We start from the raw sequence: 19,714 nt of genomic DNA, 5'->3' as shown, positions 1-19,714 counted from the left end.
ACCGCTGTTGTGTCTGGAGAACGTCAGACTTGTTTCCAGAGACAAGTTTCACTTCGAAATCCCAATCATTAGCTTTCCCGTCTCTACCTTAGAGCAAACACCTGCTCTATAGTATTGTGAGACATATAAGAGCTAATGAGCGCAAAGTGCCTAGCAAAGTAATCAATAAACATTGTTCCTCTAAATTCCAAATATCCATATATAAATCAAGTGTATATATAATTCAGAACCATTTCCCTTTACAGTTCTTATCAGAAATGGTCCTGCTTGGGCGCCTGGGTGGCTCAATTGATTAAGAGACTGCTTTCAGCTCCGGCCATGATCCTAGAGTCAAGGGATGGAGTCCCTGCCCAGTGGGAAGCCTGCTTCTCCCTCTAACCCTCCCACCTCTCATGCTTTTTTTTTTTTTTTTAAAGATTTTATTTATTTATTTGACAGACAGAGATCACAAGTAGGCAGAGAGGCAGGCAGAGAGAGAGAGAGGAGGAAACAGGCTCCCTGCGGAGCAGAAAGCCCAATGGGGCTCAATCCCAAGACCCTGGGATCATGATCTGAGCCGAAGGCAGAGGCTCTAACCCACTGAGCCTTCCTGGCGCCCCCCACCTCTCATGCTCTTAAAAAAAAAAATCTTAATCTTAAAAAAAAAATGGTCCTGTTTTCAGGATGGCCCACTGACTCCATAATGTATCATAAGTTGTTATTACTATTGAATGCTGCAGTAATAATTTTACATGCCAATTCTTAGTCTTTGGAAAAGGAGGTCAGGAGGCACAGAGGGAAAGACCAACTACTTCATATGTCATCACACTCCTTTTCATCTTGTTCACCCTACCCTTCTCTATGAGGTAGACACAGTCTGTCCTCATCATACACATGAAGAAATCAAAGCTCAGAAAAGTTGAATAATTTAGTTATTTCTCAAGATTAAACAGGTCAGCGACAGAACAAGACTGGCAGGAAGCCAGGTCTGCCTTACTCGGGGTGGGGGCGGACACGATCATGCTGTCTCGGTCACTTCCTGTGTAGGGCATCAAGCTCCTCTTGGGCGGTGTCCTTAATGTCCCCACAGGACTTTGCATTCACCTCTATTATGATACTTGTTTGTTTTTTCCCTTCATCTATCCTCCTCCTCATCTTACTGGACTAAAATACATGTAAGAACAAAAACTATGGTCTGCCCTGGCCCATCACTACACAGAAGTATGGAAAATACTTACTGATTACATGTACGAAGGCACAGTCTACTTCTACCTTAGACCACAAGGAAAGAGCTCCTGGATGGTACTAAGCAGCAAAACTGGGAATCCAGAATTTTTTAAATTAATTGCTTATGTCTTGGCTAAATCCATTTACATATTGAAAAGTGGATACAAAACAGAATACAATTTCATTGAAAATAATTCCCAGTCATGACTGCACAAACCAAGGTACCTGAACTTCTCCATGCCTCCTCTTCTCAAACGCCAGTCTTTCTTTGTCAGCCTTCTGTTCCCACTGCCGCTTTTCTAGCTGTTGGGTCATTATCGCCACTTTCTTTCGTACTTGTTCCTTCAGTTCTTTGTAACGATCCAGCTGCAGAAGGAACAGTTAAATATTACTAATTCACATAAGAGGCATGAGAGGCAATTTTTAAGATATCATTTACTAGCAGATAATCCTATCAAAAGTTTTATATAAATTAGTTGATAGTTTGCCATGTTCTCCAGGTAAGATAATGTGAATACAAAATGAACCTCTTCTTATTTAAACCTCCTTAGACAATACATAAGGCATTCAAAACCAACTTTATGTTTCTATAAGAAATTCTTAAACAAGAAAGGGGATTGAAACTCATTAATGGCCCAAAAGCAAGAGTTCAGATAAAATTACAGATATTCAGATAAAATTTTATTTATTTATACAGTTATAGTTAGTCTGTATGTTATAAGATTATTATAAAATTAATGAAAGATAAATGATAAAAAATTCAATTAAGAGAATTTTGAAAACTCTGAATTACAAATTTTTGGGTATCTACTATCAATTTATTATAATTAAGTCTTACGTACCAAATTGGATATTAATTCACCACATTTAAACCACCTCAGATAATCAACTTTCCTCCTGCCAATTAAGTGGTCATGTTTTTTTAAAGGCAGATATATCTTATTTTTAAGTTTTTATAGTATTTATAAGGAGAAAATGATTACCTTAAAAACATAAGAACATAGTTTAATTACCTAACTTTTTTACAAAATGATACTAGGTAGTCTTTTTGAAGTTTTTTCTATAACTGTAATTAACTCACAAAGGTTATGCCATCTAATCTTATAAAGTAAAAATAGCCTAGTCTAAAGATTAAGTTTAACTCTGGATACAGGCTGAAAATTTTCAACCCCCATTAATTTAGATGAGGATTGTCTGAGGATAATCTCTTAAAATATCAGAGAACATTCTTTAAATTGTTTCTAAGAAGCTGAGATAATAGAAATGAAAATTTTCTCATTTGTTGACTTGTTCACCTGACTGGCTTCTAGTTCAATGTCTCGCCCCTTTTGTAAGATTTCTTCCTCAACCTGCTTTTCAAAACTCCTCCATGCACCATCTAAATCAACCAGCTCTGTCTCCAGGGCTTTTATGTCATCTTCCTGTTTAGAACACTGTTTCTCACTGTCCTTTATTGATTTCTTAGCCACGTCTAATTTCTTGAGGTGGTGAGAAGTGTTTTCTTTGGCTTTAATGTATTGAGGCCTTTTCTGATTTAAAAGCGCTTCAAGAGATCTAAAAAGAAAATAAAGTTTGCTTTAAAGTAAATTAAATCTATACTATATAAAGGAAGTTCTTTTGATCAAATCATACATTTAAAAATAAATTCTAAAAATTAACTTTCGGAGACTGTAAGCAGATCAGTGGTTTCCCATCAGGGCTGGCGGTGGGGCCGGGTGGGGGTCGTTACGGCATGGGTGAAGCACAGGGGAACTTTCTTTTTTTTTTTTTAATCTATTTATTTATTTGACAGAGAGAGAGAGATCACAAGTAGGCAGAGAGGCAGGAGGAGAGAGAGGAGGAAGCCGGCTCCCCGCCGAGCAAAGAGCCCGATGCGGGGCTTGATCCCAGGACCCTGAAACTATGACATGAGCCGAAGGCAGAGGCTTTAACCCATTGAGCCACCCAGGCACCACAGGGGAACTTTCTGAGTGGTAAAGCTACTCTGTATGATACTATAATGGTGAGCATATGACATCATGCATTTGTCAAAATATATAGAACTTTATAGCACTAAGAGTGAACCTTAATGTAATGTATGCAAATTAAAAAAGATCACTTAGGAGGTTAGGGGATCCGAGATGGGATATAACCAAAACATCTATGATATTACCAATCTTGGTATGAAACTACTTTATGGGAGGGGGTGAGGGGAAAGGAGCTAACCTAAATAACTCTGAAAATGACTCAAGTCTAAAAACTAAAACAAAAGAAATTGTACATAAGCATTATACTCTAATTGCTAAAGCTGCTACCCATGAGGGCACGGGTTAACAATTCTGGGATTGTTATGTGACTACTGGAGTTGAAAATGAACAGCAAATGGTAAGATTTCATCCCTTTTGATGGCTGAATAATATTCCATTGTGTATATATCCCACATCTTCTTTATCCATTCATCTGTTGATGGACACCTCTTTCCATAGTTTGGCTATTGTGGACATTGCTGCTATAAACACTGGGGTGCAGGTGCCCCTTTGGATCACTACGTTTGTATCCTTTGGGTAAATACCTAGTAGTGCAATTGCTGGGTCATAGGGTAGCTTGACCTGGATGGAACAAAATAAGCTGGTCAGAGAAAGACAATTATCGTATGGTTTCACTCATATGTGGAATTTAAGAAACAAAACTGAGGATCATAGGGGAAAGGAGGGAAAAATAAAATAAGACAAAATCAGAGAGGGAGACAAGTCATAAGAAACTCTTAATCATGGGAACAAAACGAGGGGAGATGGGTGGGGGAAATGGGGTAACTGAGTGATGGGAATTAAGGAGAGCATGTGATGTAATGAGCATTGGCTGTTATATGTAATTGATGAATAACTGAACTTTATATCTGAAACTAATGATACACTATATGTTAATTAATTGAATTAAAATAAAATAAAAGTTAAAAATAAAAAATAAAATGAAAAGCAGACTGTGGAAGCCAGGTTTCTCGCTGTTGGGATGGAGTTTATAGATAGGCAGGAGAAGGCCAACATCAACAGTGATGTCAGTTTCATATTATCATGTATTAGACAGATGGTATGTCATACAGATTATATGTTGACATTCCTGATGTGATGTGATGACAATGACATTTTACGTCTGTGGCCTTCCTCCTCAAATCCATAAACCTTTACTAATTATGAGAAAACTATCAGACAAATACAAATTGACAGACATTCTACAAAAAAAACCTGACCAATATACCTCAAAACTCTCAAGGTCACCAAAAACAAGGAAAGACTGAGGAACTGTCATAGCCACAAGGAACCTAAGGAGACACAATGACTAAATGTAATGTTGTATTCCCAGTCAGAAATAGGACACTGGGGAAAAATCAGAAAATAGGAGTAAAGTATGGGCTTTAGTTAATAGTAGTGTCTCAACACTGGTTCATGAATTCTGACAAATTAATAATGATCACTGGCTGTTAATTAATAATATTAATATTAATAAAATTAATAAAAAATAATCTATCAAATTAATAATGTGAAAAGTAGGAGAAATTAGGTGTGGGGAGTAGGGGAACTCTTGCTATCTTTGTAATTTTTCTGTGCATCTAAAAGTATTTCAAAGTAAAAAAAATTTTTTTTCATCTACTTTAAAAGTGTCACTTATATTTTTTCTATCAATGCACGTAAAATCCAGTTGTTAATAACTATTTTTAAAAACTCACTTTAATTCTTTTTCTGTTTGTTGTAGTTGTCTGGTTAACATTCCATGTTCCTTCTTCTTGGCTTTCACTATGTTTTCGTGATGGGAAAGAGACTCCTTTGTGACACTCAAGTCCCTACTCACGTGCTCTAACTCAGTGTTCAGGAAATGAATTTTCTTCTCATTATGATATAGTTGGAAAAGCTGTAATTGTATCTTGTTCATTTTCAGTTCTTCAAGGAGACTCTGATAACGTTCTGCCTATAAAACAGTACAATTCAACAACCATTAAAAGGGAGTATATTTAAGGTGACTTTTCATATACTCAGCATTAGTACCAACCATCTCTAAGAAATCAAATTATTTATTATTTATCTATTATTTATTATTCACAAGTTATTAAATTTATGAAATAATTACTTACATCACTAAGAAATAGTATTGTCAAAAGTAGCATTATTTGGAGGTTTCTGGATACAGTTATATAATACATCAGTAAATGATTTTATTTTCATCCACTCAGTGGTAGGAACAAAGAAGTGGCACCTGCTAAACCTGGGTCTTTGTCCCATTTCTGTCTTGACCTCAGAGTATGGCAAGTCCATTAACACTGCTGACATCAGCTCCTAATATGTAAACTGAAGGAAGTTATAGGACTTGTAAGGTCCCTGGCAACTTCTTCTTCTTTTTTTTTTAAAGACATTTGAGAGAGAGAGTGCGTGTGCACACACACATGCACACAAGCAAGGGAAGGGGCAGAGGGAGAGAAGCAGACGCCCTGCTGAATACAAGCCTGAGGAGGGGCTCAATCTCTCAACCCTGACATCATGATAACTTCAAGGATTCCAGGTAAAATTCTTGCTATAAGATGTAATTTTTTCTGTTAACAGCAATACTAAAATTCTAAAATATATGTAAAATGGAAGAATTTCCTTAGCATTTGTACCGTTAATAAAGGAATGGGGCACCTGGGTGGCTCAGTGGGTTAAGCCTCTGCCTTCGGCTCAGGTCATGATATCAGGTTCCTGGGATGGAGGCCCGCATCGGGCTCTCTGCTTGGCAGGGAAGCCTGCTTCCCTCTCTCTCTCTGCCTGCCTCTCTGCCTGCTTGTGATCTCTGTCTGTCAAATAAATAAATAAAATCTTTGAAAAAAAAAAAAAAGGAATAAAGCGCTGCCTTGAAGGGAAATCTCCTAATCTATGATATATTCCGAGTAATATGTAAACAGCCATTTGCCACGACACTGTAATAAATAGTTAGGCAATTCATTGATTCTAACTGTCTAAAGTTTGAAGTTTTGCAACTCTACATTTCTATAAACTGTTTCAGTATATTATGGATATCAGAGTCTTTCACTGACACCATTCCTCTCCACTAACAAAACCAAGGATAAATACACATATATAAAAACATGAAGAAACAGAGAAACATCACAATGAGAAACATATCTACCTTTTATTTATTTCTTCAAATATTAATGACTGCCTATGTGCCTGGACCTTGTTGATGGGAATGTAGTAGAGAAGAAGATGTTAATAGTCCCTGCAGGGCGCCTGGGTGGCTCAGTGGGTTAAGCCTCCACCTTTGGCTCAGGTCATGATCTCAGGGTCCTGGGATCGAGCCCTGCATCGGGCTCTCTGCTCGGCAGGAAGCCTGCTTCCTCCTCTCTCTCTGCCTGCCTCTCTGCCTACTTGTGATCTCTGTCATTAAATAAATAAATAAAATCTTAAAAAAAAAATAGTCCCTGCTCATATCAACTTACAAGTTAGTTGTTCTAATGGTGGAGGGGGAATGAGAGCATAAACAAGTGAACATAATAAACAAGGTAATTTCCTACGGCAATATATGTTACCAAAAAATAGGGCAATGCAATAGCACTAGGGAGGGGCTCCAGCTTAGATTGGCATGTGGATATCAAATGCTTGCCTGAGAAAATATCTTTTTAATGACAACTTGAATGAGAGAGTATTGGCCATGCAAACCATCAGGAGCGCAGTTGTCGGGCAGGGGAAACAGCAAAAGCTCAGAGCTAGAAGTGAGCACATTATGTTCAATAAACAGTGAACGTCAGTGTGGTGGGAGAGGAGAGGAAACTAAAGCTTGGGAAGTGGGTAAGGGGCCATACAACTACACTGGGGAGGGAGACTAGAGGGAAGCACTGCACTGACAGAGGTTTTGTTTTGTTTTGTTGGTTTTTTTTTTTTTAAAGATTTTCTTTATTTATTTGAGAGAGAGGGTGAGAGAAAGCATGAGAGGGGAGAAGGTCAGAGGGAGAAGCAGACTCCCCATGGAGCTGGAAGCCTGACGTGGGACTTGATCCCAGGACCCCGGGATCATGACCTGAGCCAAAGGCAGTCGCTTAACCAACTGAGCCACCCAGGTGCCCACTGATAGAGGTTTTATGCAAGAGAAAGACAGACTGATTTCCATTTGACAAAGATTATTCTAAGCGCAAATAATTATCAACCATAAATAAGACACTATACTAGGCATTGTGAAGGGCAACAAGAAATACCACAGAATAGTATCTGTGAAGTGTGTCTGTGGCCTCCTAGAGGTTCCCAGTACGCTTTGAGGGAGCTCCTGAGGTCAAAACTCTTTTCATAAGCCCTTATCTGCTTTTTTCATTGTGTCGACAGTTGCACTGATGGTGGGTAAACCTGCTAGGCCTTCACATAAATTTGGTTTGATGCAGGCGATAGGAGATTCTTCTATTAAGCCATGTATTAAGGAGATTATAAATATGTAAAACAATGTCACCTTTCTAATTAGTTTAAAAAATGAAGTTATTTTTCATAAAAATACATCATTTATGTTAATGTATGTTTACTACTGTTTTAACATTGACTATTAAAAAATATGTATATATTTTAAATTTAATTTAATTTTTTCAGTGTTCCAAGATTCATTGTTTATACACCACACCCAGTGCTCCATGCAATACGTGCCCTCCTTAATACCCATCACCAGGCTCACCTAACCCCCCCACCCCCTCCCCTCCAAAACCCTCAGTTTGTTAAAATATATTTTTTAAATTTCTCAGTTTCAGTTGCAAATATAATAAATATTGGTAGATATAACCCACATTAACACAAACTGTTTGGGGGCCTTATACATTTGTAAGAGTACAAGGGGACCAGACCCAAAAGTTGAAAGCTTCTATCATATAAGATATAAACCCCCCAAGCTTATTTTTAGTCAGTAAAATCAGACATTTTTGTGGTTAAAGTTGCACTGCCTATTAAGGAAAAACAAAAAAAAACAAAAAAACAAAAAAAAACCCCAGTAGAAACTACATCAAAAAGTTTATTTTTAACGAATAGTGGACTTTCTTTGTCTTACATTATTTTTAACATCTTGTTAGTAACCGCAAGCCAATACCTAGCAATGCTAACAGCAAGTCTTTATGTCCGACACTTACTGGTTCCACCATCACAACCTTACCTCTTCTTTCTCTAACTTTGCATGTTTGCGTTCTGCGGCTACATTTTTCTTCTTATTAAAATTAAACTGTGCATCCTCTTCAGCTTTCTGTAACTTTCTTTTCTTTTCCTCATATTCTCCTATAAGCTCTCCTGAAGTGCTGATTTCCTCAAAAAACTGGGTTCTTTCTTTGGGTTTTTTCATTGAAATCGACTCTACAGTTCCCTTTTAAAAACAGCAAAGCACATCAACATATCAAATATATGGCTGTATTTTCAAAGTCATGAACGAAACAAACCAGCACAGCAGCTCCTTACCTGAAACACGAGACAGTTCCGTGCTTTGACTATTATGCCTATCTTTTCCAACTCAGCTATGTACACAGAACGGCTCACTGGATTATCATCAAAATGAAATTCTGAGCATCCCCCTAAAATAAAAGAAAAAAGCTATTATTGGAAGTATAGATACCAGACATGTAACAACCATTCAAGGTTTAGTAAAATTACTTCTCTTATTGAAATGGTCAGTTATGCAACAACATACATGTTATTAATAAATACATTTAATCAGTCAACAGATATTGAATGACCACCATATGCCAAGGAGTATTCTACAGTAGTGGACAAAATGAATGAATGTCTGAATCTCAAGGAGTTTAGACCTTCCAATGCGGACACACAAAAAAATGAGCTATGTAAGTACAACAATTACCACATGAGAAAATGTTAAGTGCTAAGGAGTAAGAGAGCTGGGAAGGGGACATGGAAGTCTCTGTGTATGGGGAACAGGCATTACGGTTTTGAATAGGATGTTACAGTCTGAATGTCTGTGCCCCCTCTTAATTCATATGTAGAAATTTTAACTCCCAAACGTGATGGTATTAGGAGGTGGGGCCTTTGGGAGGTGATTAAGTTGTGACTGTGGAGCCCTCGGGGGACAGGATTAACGGGCTGACAAAAGAGATCCCACAGAGCTCCCTAGTTCCTTCCACCAATGTGAGAGGATAATGAGATGTCTGCAACCCAGAAGACAGACCTTCATTGGGCCATACTGGCAACCTGATCTTGGACTTCTTGCCTCCAGAACAGTGAGAAATACATTTTTATTCTTTATAAGCTATTTGTTACAAGGCCGCTGTAATCAAAACAGTATGGCACTGGCATAAAAACAGTCATAGAGACCAATGGAACAGAACAGAGAGTCCAGAAATACTGCATGATCTCATGTACATGCAGAATCTAAAATAGTTAAACTCACAGAAACAGAGATAGAATGGTGGATGCTAGTGACTGGTGGGGGGGAAATGGGGAGAGGTTGGTCAAGGGTTACTAAGTTTTAGTAATGCAAGATAGTAAGTTCTGGAGATCTAACGTATAGCAATGTGACTACAGCTAACAATACTGTATTATATACTTCCAGTTGTAATGAGGGTAGATCTTAGGTATTCTCACCAGAAACACACACACTCATGTACATACAAAGAAAACAGTAACCATGTAAGGTGATATATATGTAAATTAGCTTGAGTGTGTTGTTCATTTCACAATGTATATAAAAACAGATGTATACCTTAAATACATGCAATTTTTTTAAATTAGCATTTTTTCTTTCTTTTTTTCTTTTAAGTAAGTTCTAGGCCCAATATGGGGCTAGAACCACGATTCCAAGATCAAGAGTCACGTGCTTGGGGTGACTGGGTGGCTCAGTGGGTTAAAGCCTCTGCATTCAGCTCAGGTCATGATCCCAGGATCCTGGGATCAAGCCCTGCAATCAGGCTCTCTGCTCAGTGGGAAGCCTGCTTCCTTCCTCTCTCTCTGCCTACCTCTCTGCCTACTTGTGATCTCTGTCAAGTAAATAAATAAAATCTTAAAAAAGGAAAAAAAAAGAGTCACATGCTCTTCTGACTGGGCCAGCAGGAGACCCTAGATAGATATATGCAATTTTTACCTGTCAATTATACCTCAATAAAGATGGGAAAATATAAATTTATGATGATTTTTTAGATAAATAGAACGGGTTAGGTAATCTTTGCTGCAACAGAGACTTTTGAATAAAAACCCAAAGGAAGTGAGAAAACTCACCGATAAAGATATCTATGTGGTAATGTGGTGAAATAAGTTACACACTAAGGTATAAGTATTTCCACAATTATCAGTGGCTGAATCTGGGGAAAGTTAATAAGACAGTATTTATACACTAAAACATTAAGACCATGTTCTAGTGCACAAGAACAAAACACCAAAAGCAAAAAGACCAAAACCAAGACATGCCTATTTTACAGAGACTTTGTAAACTCTTAGCCTATAGAAAAGATACACATAAGCAACTCTCAGTCTTGCTTACTCAGGAAACAAGGGTTTATTTATGAAATCCCTGTTTCCTGAATAAGTGACAAAAATACAAATTCAAATATTTCACTTGGGTTGCTATTTGGTGACAGAAAAACTTCCAATACAAACCAAAAATATACATAATAATCAGTTTATCACAAAGAAAACCATAAACCACATATGTAGAGAAACTCCTTCATTTTAACCTAATAACCAGGTAGAAAAATGCTATTTGACATCAGAAAAATGTGAACAAATCCATCTAAAGACGACTCTTGGGGCACCTGGGTGGCTGAGTGGGTTAAAGCCTCTGCCTTCGGCTCAGGACATGATCTCGGGGTCCTGGGATCAAGCCCCACATCGGGCTCTCTGCTCAGCAGGGAGCCTGCTTTCCTTCCTCTCTCTGCCTGCCTCTCTGCCTACTTGTGATCTGTCAAATAAATAAATAAAATCTTTATAAAAAAAAAAAAAAAGAAGACTCTTAGTGGAGAATCAAATAGGTTCTATTACTTGCTTCTGAGATTTGCCATCTAAGAGGAAGAACCCCCCCCCCAAATCTCTAGTTTACTATGCCAGTGGAATAACAAATCACACCCTTCAAAAAAAGAGAAGAAAACAGATGATCTGACTTAACTTTTGAAATATCAAATGACTCATAAGCAATGATCTACCAAAAAAGTACCTCGGATAATCCTTGTAAATGTTTTTTCTTCTCCACTTTCCTCCACATACACAATTTTCACACTTGCAGAAGAGGAGACAGGTCTTCCAATATGTGCTCCGTGAATGAGTTCTTGAATATTTTTCACTCTTAAATTAGCTGTTTTCTCTCCCATTACAAAACTAAGTGCATCCATTACATTAGATTTTCCTGGGAAAGAAAAGAGAGAGGAAAAAGTTATTCCTTCTTATTAATAAAAAATCTTGCCCAGAGTCAAATAAACCAGGCCACCCTTGGAAAAGAAATAGAGCCAATACACATCTCAGTAATACTGTCTCGTCTATATTTAGGATGTGACTGAACAATTTTATGTAGATCACTGGTTTCTTCTATGCAGCTATGGTAAAGCATTAAGTGGCCTAAATTTAAGGATCTAAATAAGGGGATCTAAACCTCAACTCTCTTTCATTATTAAATACTATACTATGGCAAATCATCTCTAAATTTTAAAGATTTTTTTTAATTTGACAGAGAGAGAGAGAGATTACAAATAGGCAAAGACGCAGGCAGAGAGAGAGAGGGAAGCAGACTCCCTGCTGAGCAGAGAGCCCGGTGTGAGGCTCAATCCCAAGACCCTGAGATCATTACCTGAGCTGAAGGCAGAGGCTTAATCCACTGAGCCACCCAGATGCCTCTCATCTCTGAATTTTAGTTATTCCATTTATGACTACTAACGATCACATACTTTTAAAAATGGCTAACTCAAAATGGATGAAGGACCTCAATGTGAGAAAGGAATCCATCAAAATCCTTGAGAAGAACACAGGCAGCAACCTCTCTGACCTCAGCCACAGCAACATCATCCTAGGAACATCGCCAAAAGCAAGGGAAGCAAGGGCAAAAATGAACTATTGGCATTTTATCAAGATCAAAAGCTTTTGCACAGCAAAGGAAAACAGTTAACAAAACCAAAAGACAACTGACAGAATGGGAGAAGATATTTGCAAATGACATATCAGATAAAGGGCTAGTGTCCAAAATCTATAAAGAACTTAGCAAACTCAACACCCAAAGAACAAATAATCCAATCAAGAAATGGGCAGAAGACATGAACAGACATTTCTGCAAAGAAGACATCCAGATGGCCAACAGACACATGAAAAAGTGCTCCATATCACTCGGCATCAGGGAAATACAAATCAAAACCACAATGAGATACCACCTCACACCAGTCAGAACGGCTAAAATTAACAAGTCAGGAAATGACAGATGCTGGTGAGGATGCGGAGAAAGGGGAACCCTCCTACACTATTGGTGGGAATGCAAGCTGGTGCAACCACTCTGGAAAACAGCATGGAGGTTCCTCAAAATGTTGAAAATAGAACTACCCTATGACCCAGCATTTGCACTGCTGGGTATTTACCCTAAAGATACAAACGAAGTGATCCGAAGGGGCACGTGCACCTGAATGTTTATAGCAGCAATGTCTACAATAGCCAAACTATGGAAAGAACCTAGATGTCCATCAACAGATGAATGGATAAAGAAGATGTGGTATATATACACAATGGAATACTATGCAGCCATCAAAAGAAATGAAATCTTGCCATTTGCGACGACGTGGATGGAACTAGAGGGTATCATGCTTAGCGAAATAAGTCAATTGGAGAAAGACAACTATCACATGATCTCCCTGATATGAGGGAGAGGAGATGCAACATGGGGGGTTAAGGGGGTAGGAGAAGAGTAAATGAAACGAGATGGGATTGGGAGGGAGACAAACCATAAATGACTCTTAACCTCACAAAATAAACTGAGGGTTGATGGGGGGAGGGGGGTTGGGAGAGCCGGGTGGGGTTATGGACATTGGGGAGGGTATGTGCTATGGTAAGTGCTGTGAAGTGTGTAAACCTGGCGATTCACAGACCTGTACCCCTGGGGATAAAAATATATTATATGTTGGGACGCCTGGGTGGCTCAGTTGGTTAAGCAGCTGCTTTCGGCTCAGGTCATGATCCCAGCGTCCTGGGATCGAGTCCCACATCGGGCTCCTTGCTCTGCAGGGATCCTGCTTCTCCCTCTGCCTCTGCCTGCCATTCTGTCTGCCTGTGCTCGCTCTCTCTCTCTCTCTCATAAATAAATAAAATCTTTAAAATATATATATATATTATATGTTTATAAAAAATAAAATTAAAAAAATGACTAACTATATGAAGATATTCCCATGGACAAGAAAAAGTCCTAAATACTTAGCTAAAGTATTACATTAGCTTAAATACTTATGATTGGTAGGAGTTGGTAGTACAGCAGCCTAAGCCTACTTTTTTTAAAATTTTTATTTATTTATTTGAGAGAGAGAGCATGCACAGTGAGGGAGGGAATGTGGGGGAAGATAGAGGGAGCGCCTGTACCCTTTTGAATTAGTGTTTTTGTATTCTTTGGGTAAATACCCAGTAGTCTGATTACTGGGTCACAGGCTAGTTCTATTTTTAACTTTTTTTTTTTTTAAGATTTTTTTTTTTTTAATTTGACAGAGATCACAAGTAGGCAGAGAGGCAGGCAGGGGGAGGGGCGGAAGCAGGCTCCCCACTGAGCAGAGAGCCCAATGTGGGGCTCAATCCCAGGACCCTGGGATTATGACTTGAGCCAAAGGCAGAGGCTTTAACCCACTGAGCCACCCAGGTGCCCCTCTATTTTTAACTTTTTGAGGAACCTCCATACTGTTTTCCACAGTGGCTGTACCAGTTTGCATTCCCACAAACAGTGCTCGAGGGTTCCTTTTTCTCCACATCCTCACCAACAGTTATCTCTTGTATTTTTGATCTCAGCCATTGTGGCATGTGTGAGGTGATAGCTCATCATAGTTTGATTTGCATTTCCCTGATGATGAGTGATGTGGAGCATCTTTTCATGTGTCTGTTGGCCATCTGTGTGTCTTCTTTGGAGAAATATCTGTTCATGTTGTCTGACCATTTTTTAGCTGGAGTATTGTTTTTTGGGTGTTGAGCTGTATAACTTCTTTATATATTTTGGATACTAACCCTTTTCTAAACCCATTCATCTTTCAAGCCAGCAATTCCTCTTCTAGAATTCTATCCCCCTCATACATGGGTACAACTATACAATGGAAAATACACAGCTATGCAATTCATTATATGTTTGTTCTAAGAGAAAAAGATCAGAAATAACTCAAGTGTCTGGAAATTAAAGGAACATTGGAAATAACCATATAACGGCCACACAAGGAGAATTACAGCAGAAAGAGAAAAGCATGTAGTCAATGAAAAAAAAAAGTTTATAACAGCATGTATAGTAAAAAACTAAATACAAACTTCGGCATAAAGAGAACTAAGGGGTTAGAAATAGCAATACAAATCTATTTACTTGCATTTGCAAAAAGGGATACTGAAAGATAATCAAGAATTGGTCATTTATACAAAGTAGAGAGCAGGACACAGAAACTGAGTTGGACACATGTAAGCCTCTCCTGGTCCATTTTCCTCCCTGCTTTTTGCCCTGTATCAATAGACTCTCATGCCTCTTGGCTTCTAGCTGGATTTGGTCAATCGGGAGCTCTGGCAGGAGGGAAGGGAAAAAATGGGGTCAGGGTATTTATTCCCCTACTTCTCTCTCTGTGAAGTGGCTTCCGACTAGCTGTGTCCTTTGACAGGTTCCAGCACTTAAATTTCCTTCTCTCTGCCTTGGGTGGCAACATATCCATCGTGCTAACCCTGTAATTCCTCTAGTCCTTGGAATTCCTTTACAGCCTCCCACACCTTTGTAATTAGTCCCTTTGTAAATAAACCTTCAATAAATTGTCCTCATTTGAATGTGCCACCTGTCTCCAGTTGGGACCCTGACTGATAGAGGGTAAAGAGCAGAAGCAAGATTTCTCAGTGTATCCCTTTCTATAGTTTTGACCTTTGAAATACATATATTTATTACCCATTTTTAAAAAACCTAAAATTTTAAAATTCTATAAATGACAACAATCAGAAACAAGTAAACCTGACTGAATATTAAATATAGTCATATTCAGAAATATTTTATTTCAAGGGACTTCAGATTACAAAATTCTGAATGTACATTCTTCATGGGATGTGTTTTAAGGAACAAAAAGAAGTACAAAAGAATTCTAAATTTCCTTTATTTTCTTCGTTGTTTGAACTCTTACTGATATTGATAATTTTAAGACTGTTTTCTTTGTATCGTACATTAAAGCAAAAACATAATTATATGAGTGATGTTAGGAACTAAGATTTTCAGGGTAATAAAAAATATTTGCAATGACAAGAATCAGGAAACAGTGAAAACACAGTTATATTAAAACTGAATGCAGGGGTGCCTGGTTCAGTTGGTTAAGGGACCAACTCTTGATTTTGGCTCAGGTCATGCTCTCGGGGTTGTGAGATCAAGCCCTGCATGGGGCTCTATGCTCAGTGGGGAGTCTGCTTGAGACTCTCCCTCCCTCTCCCTCTGCCCCTATCCCTGCTCTGTCTCTCAAATAAGTAAGAAAATAAATAAATCTTTAAAAAATACCAAATGGAGAATATCAACATGAATTCAATTTTTGTTTTTTATTTTATTAGGATTTATTTATTTATTTTAGAGAGAGTACAAGTAGGAGGGGAGAGGGAGAGGGGAATCTCAAGCTGACTCCTCATTGAGTACATAGCCTGACTGGAGGCTTGATCACATGCTGAGTTCATGACCTGGGCAAGAAACCAAGAGTTGGTGGCTTAACAGACTGTGCCACCCAGGTGCCCCATGAATTTTATTTTTAAAAATTACTGTAACATGGAAAGATGCTCAAACATAATAGTCTCTAGGGAAAGGTGTATCGAAACCACAATGAGATAAAATTCACATTAACTAGGATGTCTAAAAGAGAGAAGACAATAACAAGTGTTGAAGATGTGGAGAAATCCGAACATTCATTGCCAATAGGAATGTCAAAATAGAGTGCTTCCTTCAGAAAACAGTCTGGCAGTTCCTTGAATGTAAGACACAGTTACCATAAGACCCAGCAACTCCACTCCTAGGGATACATCCAAGAATATGAAAACATGTCCACACAAAGACTTGTACACAAATGTTGAGAGCAGCATTATTCAAAACAACCATAAAATGGCAACAACCCAAAAGTCCTTCAACCGGTGAATAAATACAATGTGGTGTACCTTGCAATGAAATATTATTCAGCAATAAATAGGAGTTAAGGACTAATACATACTATAACACAGAGGAACCTCTTAGGTTAAGTGAAAGAAGCCAGACACAAAAGGCCCCATATTACATGGTTCCATTTACATAAAGTGTCCAGAATAGGAAAATCCATAGAGACAGAAAGTGGATTAGTGGTTGCCAGGGGCTAGATAGAAAGGAGATAATGGAGAGGGATGCTAATGGGTACAAGGTTTCTTTCTGGGGTGATGAAAATGTTTTGGAATTAGCGATGACAGTTATACAACCCTGTGAATACAGTGAACATCACTGAATTGTTCACTTACAGAGGACAAACTTGATAGTATGTAAATTATATCTCAATAAAGCTTCTATAAACAAAAGAACAAGTCTGAACAAGTGCTTCATGTATTTCCTAGCTCCAGCCACTGAAATGGCCTAGACCCACTATTACCCAAACGCACTGATCAAATGCACTGAGTATCTCTTGTTCTCAGATTGTGGTCTTTAGTAACTTTCCTTCAAAAAGAAACCAGAAATAACTGGAGCACTGGCTATTTCCAAGTCTGAGGCTGGGAAAATTGAAGAATAGCCTGGGAACTGGAGCATCTTATGTCAGAAAGTAAGGAAGATTTCAAATATCAATGAGGTCATGACCAAAGGACACAGGAGGAAGCTTGAAAGAGTTCCTACTGACTAAAGATATAACAGGGTGAGCATCAAAACCAATAATGGTTTATGGGGTATCTGGGTGGCTCAGTCAGTTGGGCATCTGCCTTCGGCTCAGGTCATGATCCCAGGATCCTGGTATCAAGCACCGTGTAGGGCTCTCCGCTCAGTGGGGAGTCGGCTTCTCCTTCTCCCTCTGCCCCTCTAGCCTACTCATGCTCTCTCTCTCTCTCTCCCTCAAATAAATAAATAAAATCTTAAAATAAAAAACAAGCAATGGTTTTGGTGGATTAAAACACACTATATCAATGAAAATCTATGAGTCCATAAAGATAGTAACAAAAAAAGAGATAAACTTTTTTTTTTAAGATTTTATTTATTTATTTGACAGACAGAGATCACAAGTAGGCAGAAAGGCAGGCAGAAAGAGAGAGGAGGAAGCAGGCTCCCTGCTGAGCAGAAAGCCGGATGTGGGGCTCGATCCCAGGACCCTGGGATCATGACCTGAACAGAAGGCAGAGGCTTTAACCCACTGAGCCATCCAGGTGCTCCGAGATAAACTCATCTTCACCATTTATACTATTAACTTTCATTTATGAAAATACTAATTAAAAAGGACAAGCATTTGGGATGCCTGTGTGGCTCAGTTGATTAAGCAACTGCCTTCAGCTCGGGTCCTGGGATGGAACCCCAGGTTAGGCTCCCTGTGCCCATCCCCCTGACAACGGCCCTCTTTGGCTTGCTCTCTCTCAAATAAATAAATAAAATCTTAAAAAAAAAAAGCATGTATTATGTTTTTCCAATGTGAACTGTATTTTAGGTTTCTAATAATCCCAGTCAATAGAAAAAAAAAAACTTTTCTTAAAACAGTGAATGTAGAAAAAGCATGACATATTATAAACTCAATTTTGCAAACCTTAATGAAATGCCAATTCAGTCAGGATTATTAAATGGCATTAAAAACATTTGGGTAGCAAATCCAGTAATTTCGACATTGGCTGCAACAATATTTTACTAGATAGATTCCCTGTAGCAAGGGAAATGAGAGCAAAAATAAACCACTGGGACTACATCAAAATAAAAATTTTCTGCACGGCAAAGAAAATAATCAACAAAACTAAAAGACAACTTGCCAAATAGAAGATATTTATAAATGACATGTGCAATAAAGGATTAGTATCTAAAATACATAATGAAGTTATACAATTCAACACCCCAAAAACAAATAATCCAACTAAAAAATGGGCAAACAACATGAACAGATATTTTTCCAAAGAAGACACACAGATGGCCAACAGACACATGAAAAGATGCTCCACATCACTCATCATTGGGGAAATGCAAATCAAACTATAATGAGCTATCACCTCACACATGCTGCAATGGCTAAGATCAAAAACATAAGAAATAACAGTGTTGGTGAGGATGTGGAGAAAAAGGAACCCTCGAGCACTGTTTGTGGGAATGCAAACTGGTACAGCCACTGTGGAAAACAGTATGGAGTTTCCTCAAAAAGTTAAAAATAGAACCATCCTGTGATGCAGTAATCAGACTACTGGGTATTCACCCAAAGAATACAAAAACACTAATTCAAAAGGATGCAGGCACCCCAATGTTTATAGTAATGTTATTTATAATAGCCAAGATATGGAAGCAGCCCGAGTGTCCATGAACTGATGAACTGATAAAAAAGATGGGGTATGTATATACAGTGGGGTATTAGTCATAAAAAAAGAATGCAATCCTGCCATTTGCAACAACATGGGTGAAACTAGAGAGTATAATGCTAAGCAAAATCAGTCAGTCAGAGAAAGACAAATACCATGATTTCACTCATGTGGAATTTAAGAAACAAAACAAAGGGGAAAAAGAGGCAAACCAAGAAACAGTTCAAAAAGTGAAAAAGAAAAAGAAACAGATTCTTAAGTATAGAGAACAAATTAGTGGTTACCAAAGGGAATATGGTGGCGGGGGGGAGAAGAAATAGGTGATGGGGATTAAAGAGTACACGTAACATGATGAATACTGAGTAATGTATAATAGAATTGTTGAATCTGTAAGGGCCTACTTAATCAGAGGGAGCCATTTTGTTGTTCATGCAGTAAACTTAGATTGACCCTGCCCCTCCCAGAGGAACTTACTTGCAAAGCCCAGATACAAGGGCGGGTCAGGCCAGGTAGAGACAGCCAATCAGTGGGGCACTACTAGGGTGAATTGTAATTCAATTGGCCGCTCGTGTGTGACCTAACATGACTGTGCAGTTTTCTCTGTGTATTGCAATCTCATTGGCCACCTGTGTATAGCCTGGCTAAACTACCTCTATAAAAGTTAGTCTGTGAGGCTGAGAGGGGTCGCCTCTTTGCAAGAGACGGCCCTGACTGGTCAGTTTGATTCTCGATACTTGGCGCGAAATAAAGCTTTGCTTGACCTTTGCTTTCTATCAGTCTCGCTCCTTTGATTACGGACCCTAATAGAATCAATATACTGTACACATGAAACTAATATAACACTGTGTTAATTATACTGGAATTACAACTGAAAACTTAAAATTAAAAAA

At 38.4% G+C, this 19,714-nt stretch overlaps 1 protein-coding gene across 4 annotated transcripts in view; it reads right to left on the bottom strand.

Annotated features, from left to right (window-relative positions):
• The window catches only part of SMC1B (structural maintenance of chromosomes 1B), a 73,539-nt gene that overhangs the window by 47,548 nt on the left and 6,277 nt on the right, over positions 1-19,714 (bottom strand). For 3 of the 4 annotated variants that reach the window (XR_004385645.1, XM_032882782.1, XM_032882783.1), the window contains exons 2-7: positions 11,326-11,514; positions 8,628-8,740; positions 8,332-8,535; positions 4,910-5,148; positions 2,502-2,760; positions 1,432-1,572 (exon numbers count right to left, since the gene is read on the bottom strand). Coding sequence is in view for 3 of the 4 variants with exons in the window: in XM_032882782.1 (XP_032738673.1) it covers positions 1,432-1,572; positions 2,502-2,760; positions 4,910-5,148; positions 8,332-8,535; positions 8,628-8,740; positions 11,326-11,514 (1,145 nt within the window). In the remaining variant the exon portion in view is untranslated. Of the gene's footprint in view, positions 1-1,431; positions 1,573-2,501; positions 2,761-4,909; positions 5,149-8,331; positions 8,536-8,627; positions 8,741-11,325; positions 11,515-19,714 lie in introns of those variants that run through there. The other variant, XM_032882784.1, reaches the window with a different exon arrangement.

The sequence above is a fragment of the Lontra canadensis genome, unplaced genomic scaffold (genome assembly GCF_010015895.1).
Source record: "Lontra canadensis isolate GAN:19392208 unplaced genomic scaffold, GSC_riverotter_1.0 scaffold84, whole genome shotgun sequence".
Classification (NCBI taxonomy): Eukaryota; Metazoa; Chordata; class Mammalia; order Carnivora; family Mustelidae; genus Lontra; species Lontra canadensis.
Note: the sequence above shows the minus strand (reverse complement) of the source record. Positions and strands in the feature narration are given on the sequence as shown.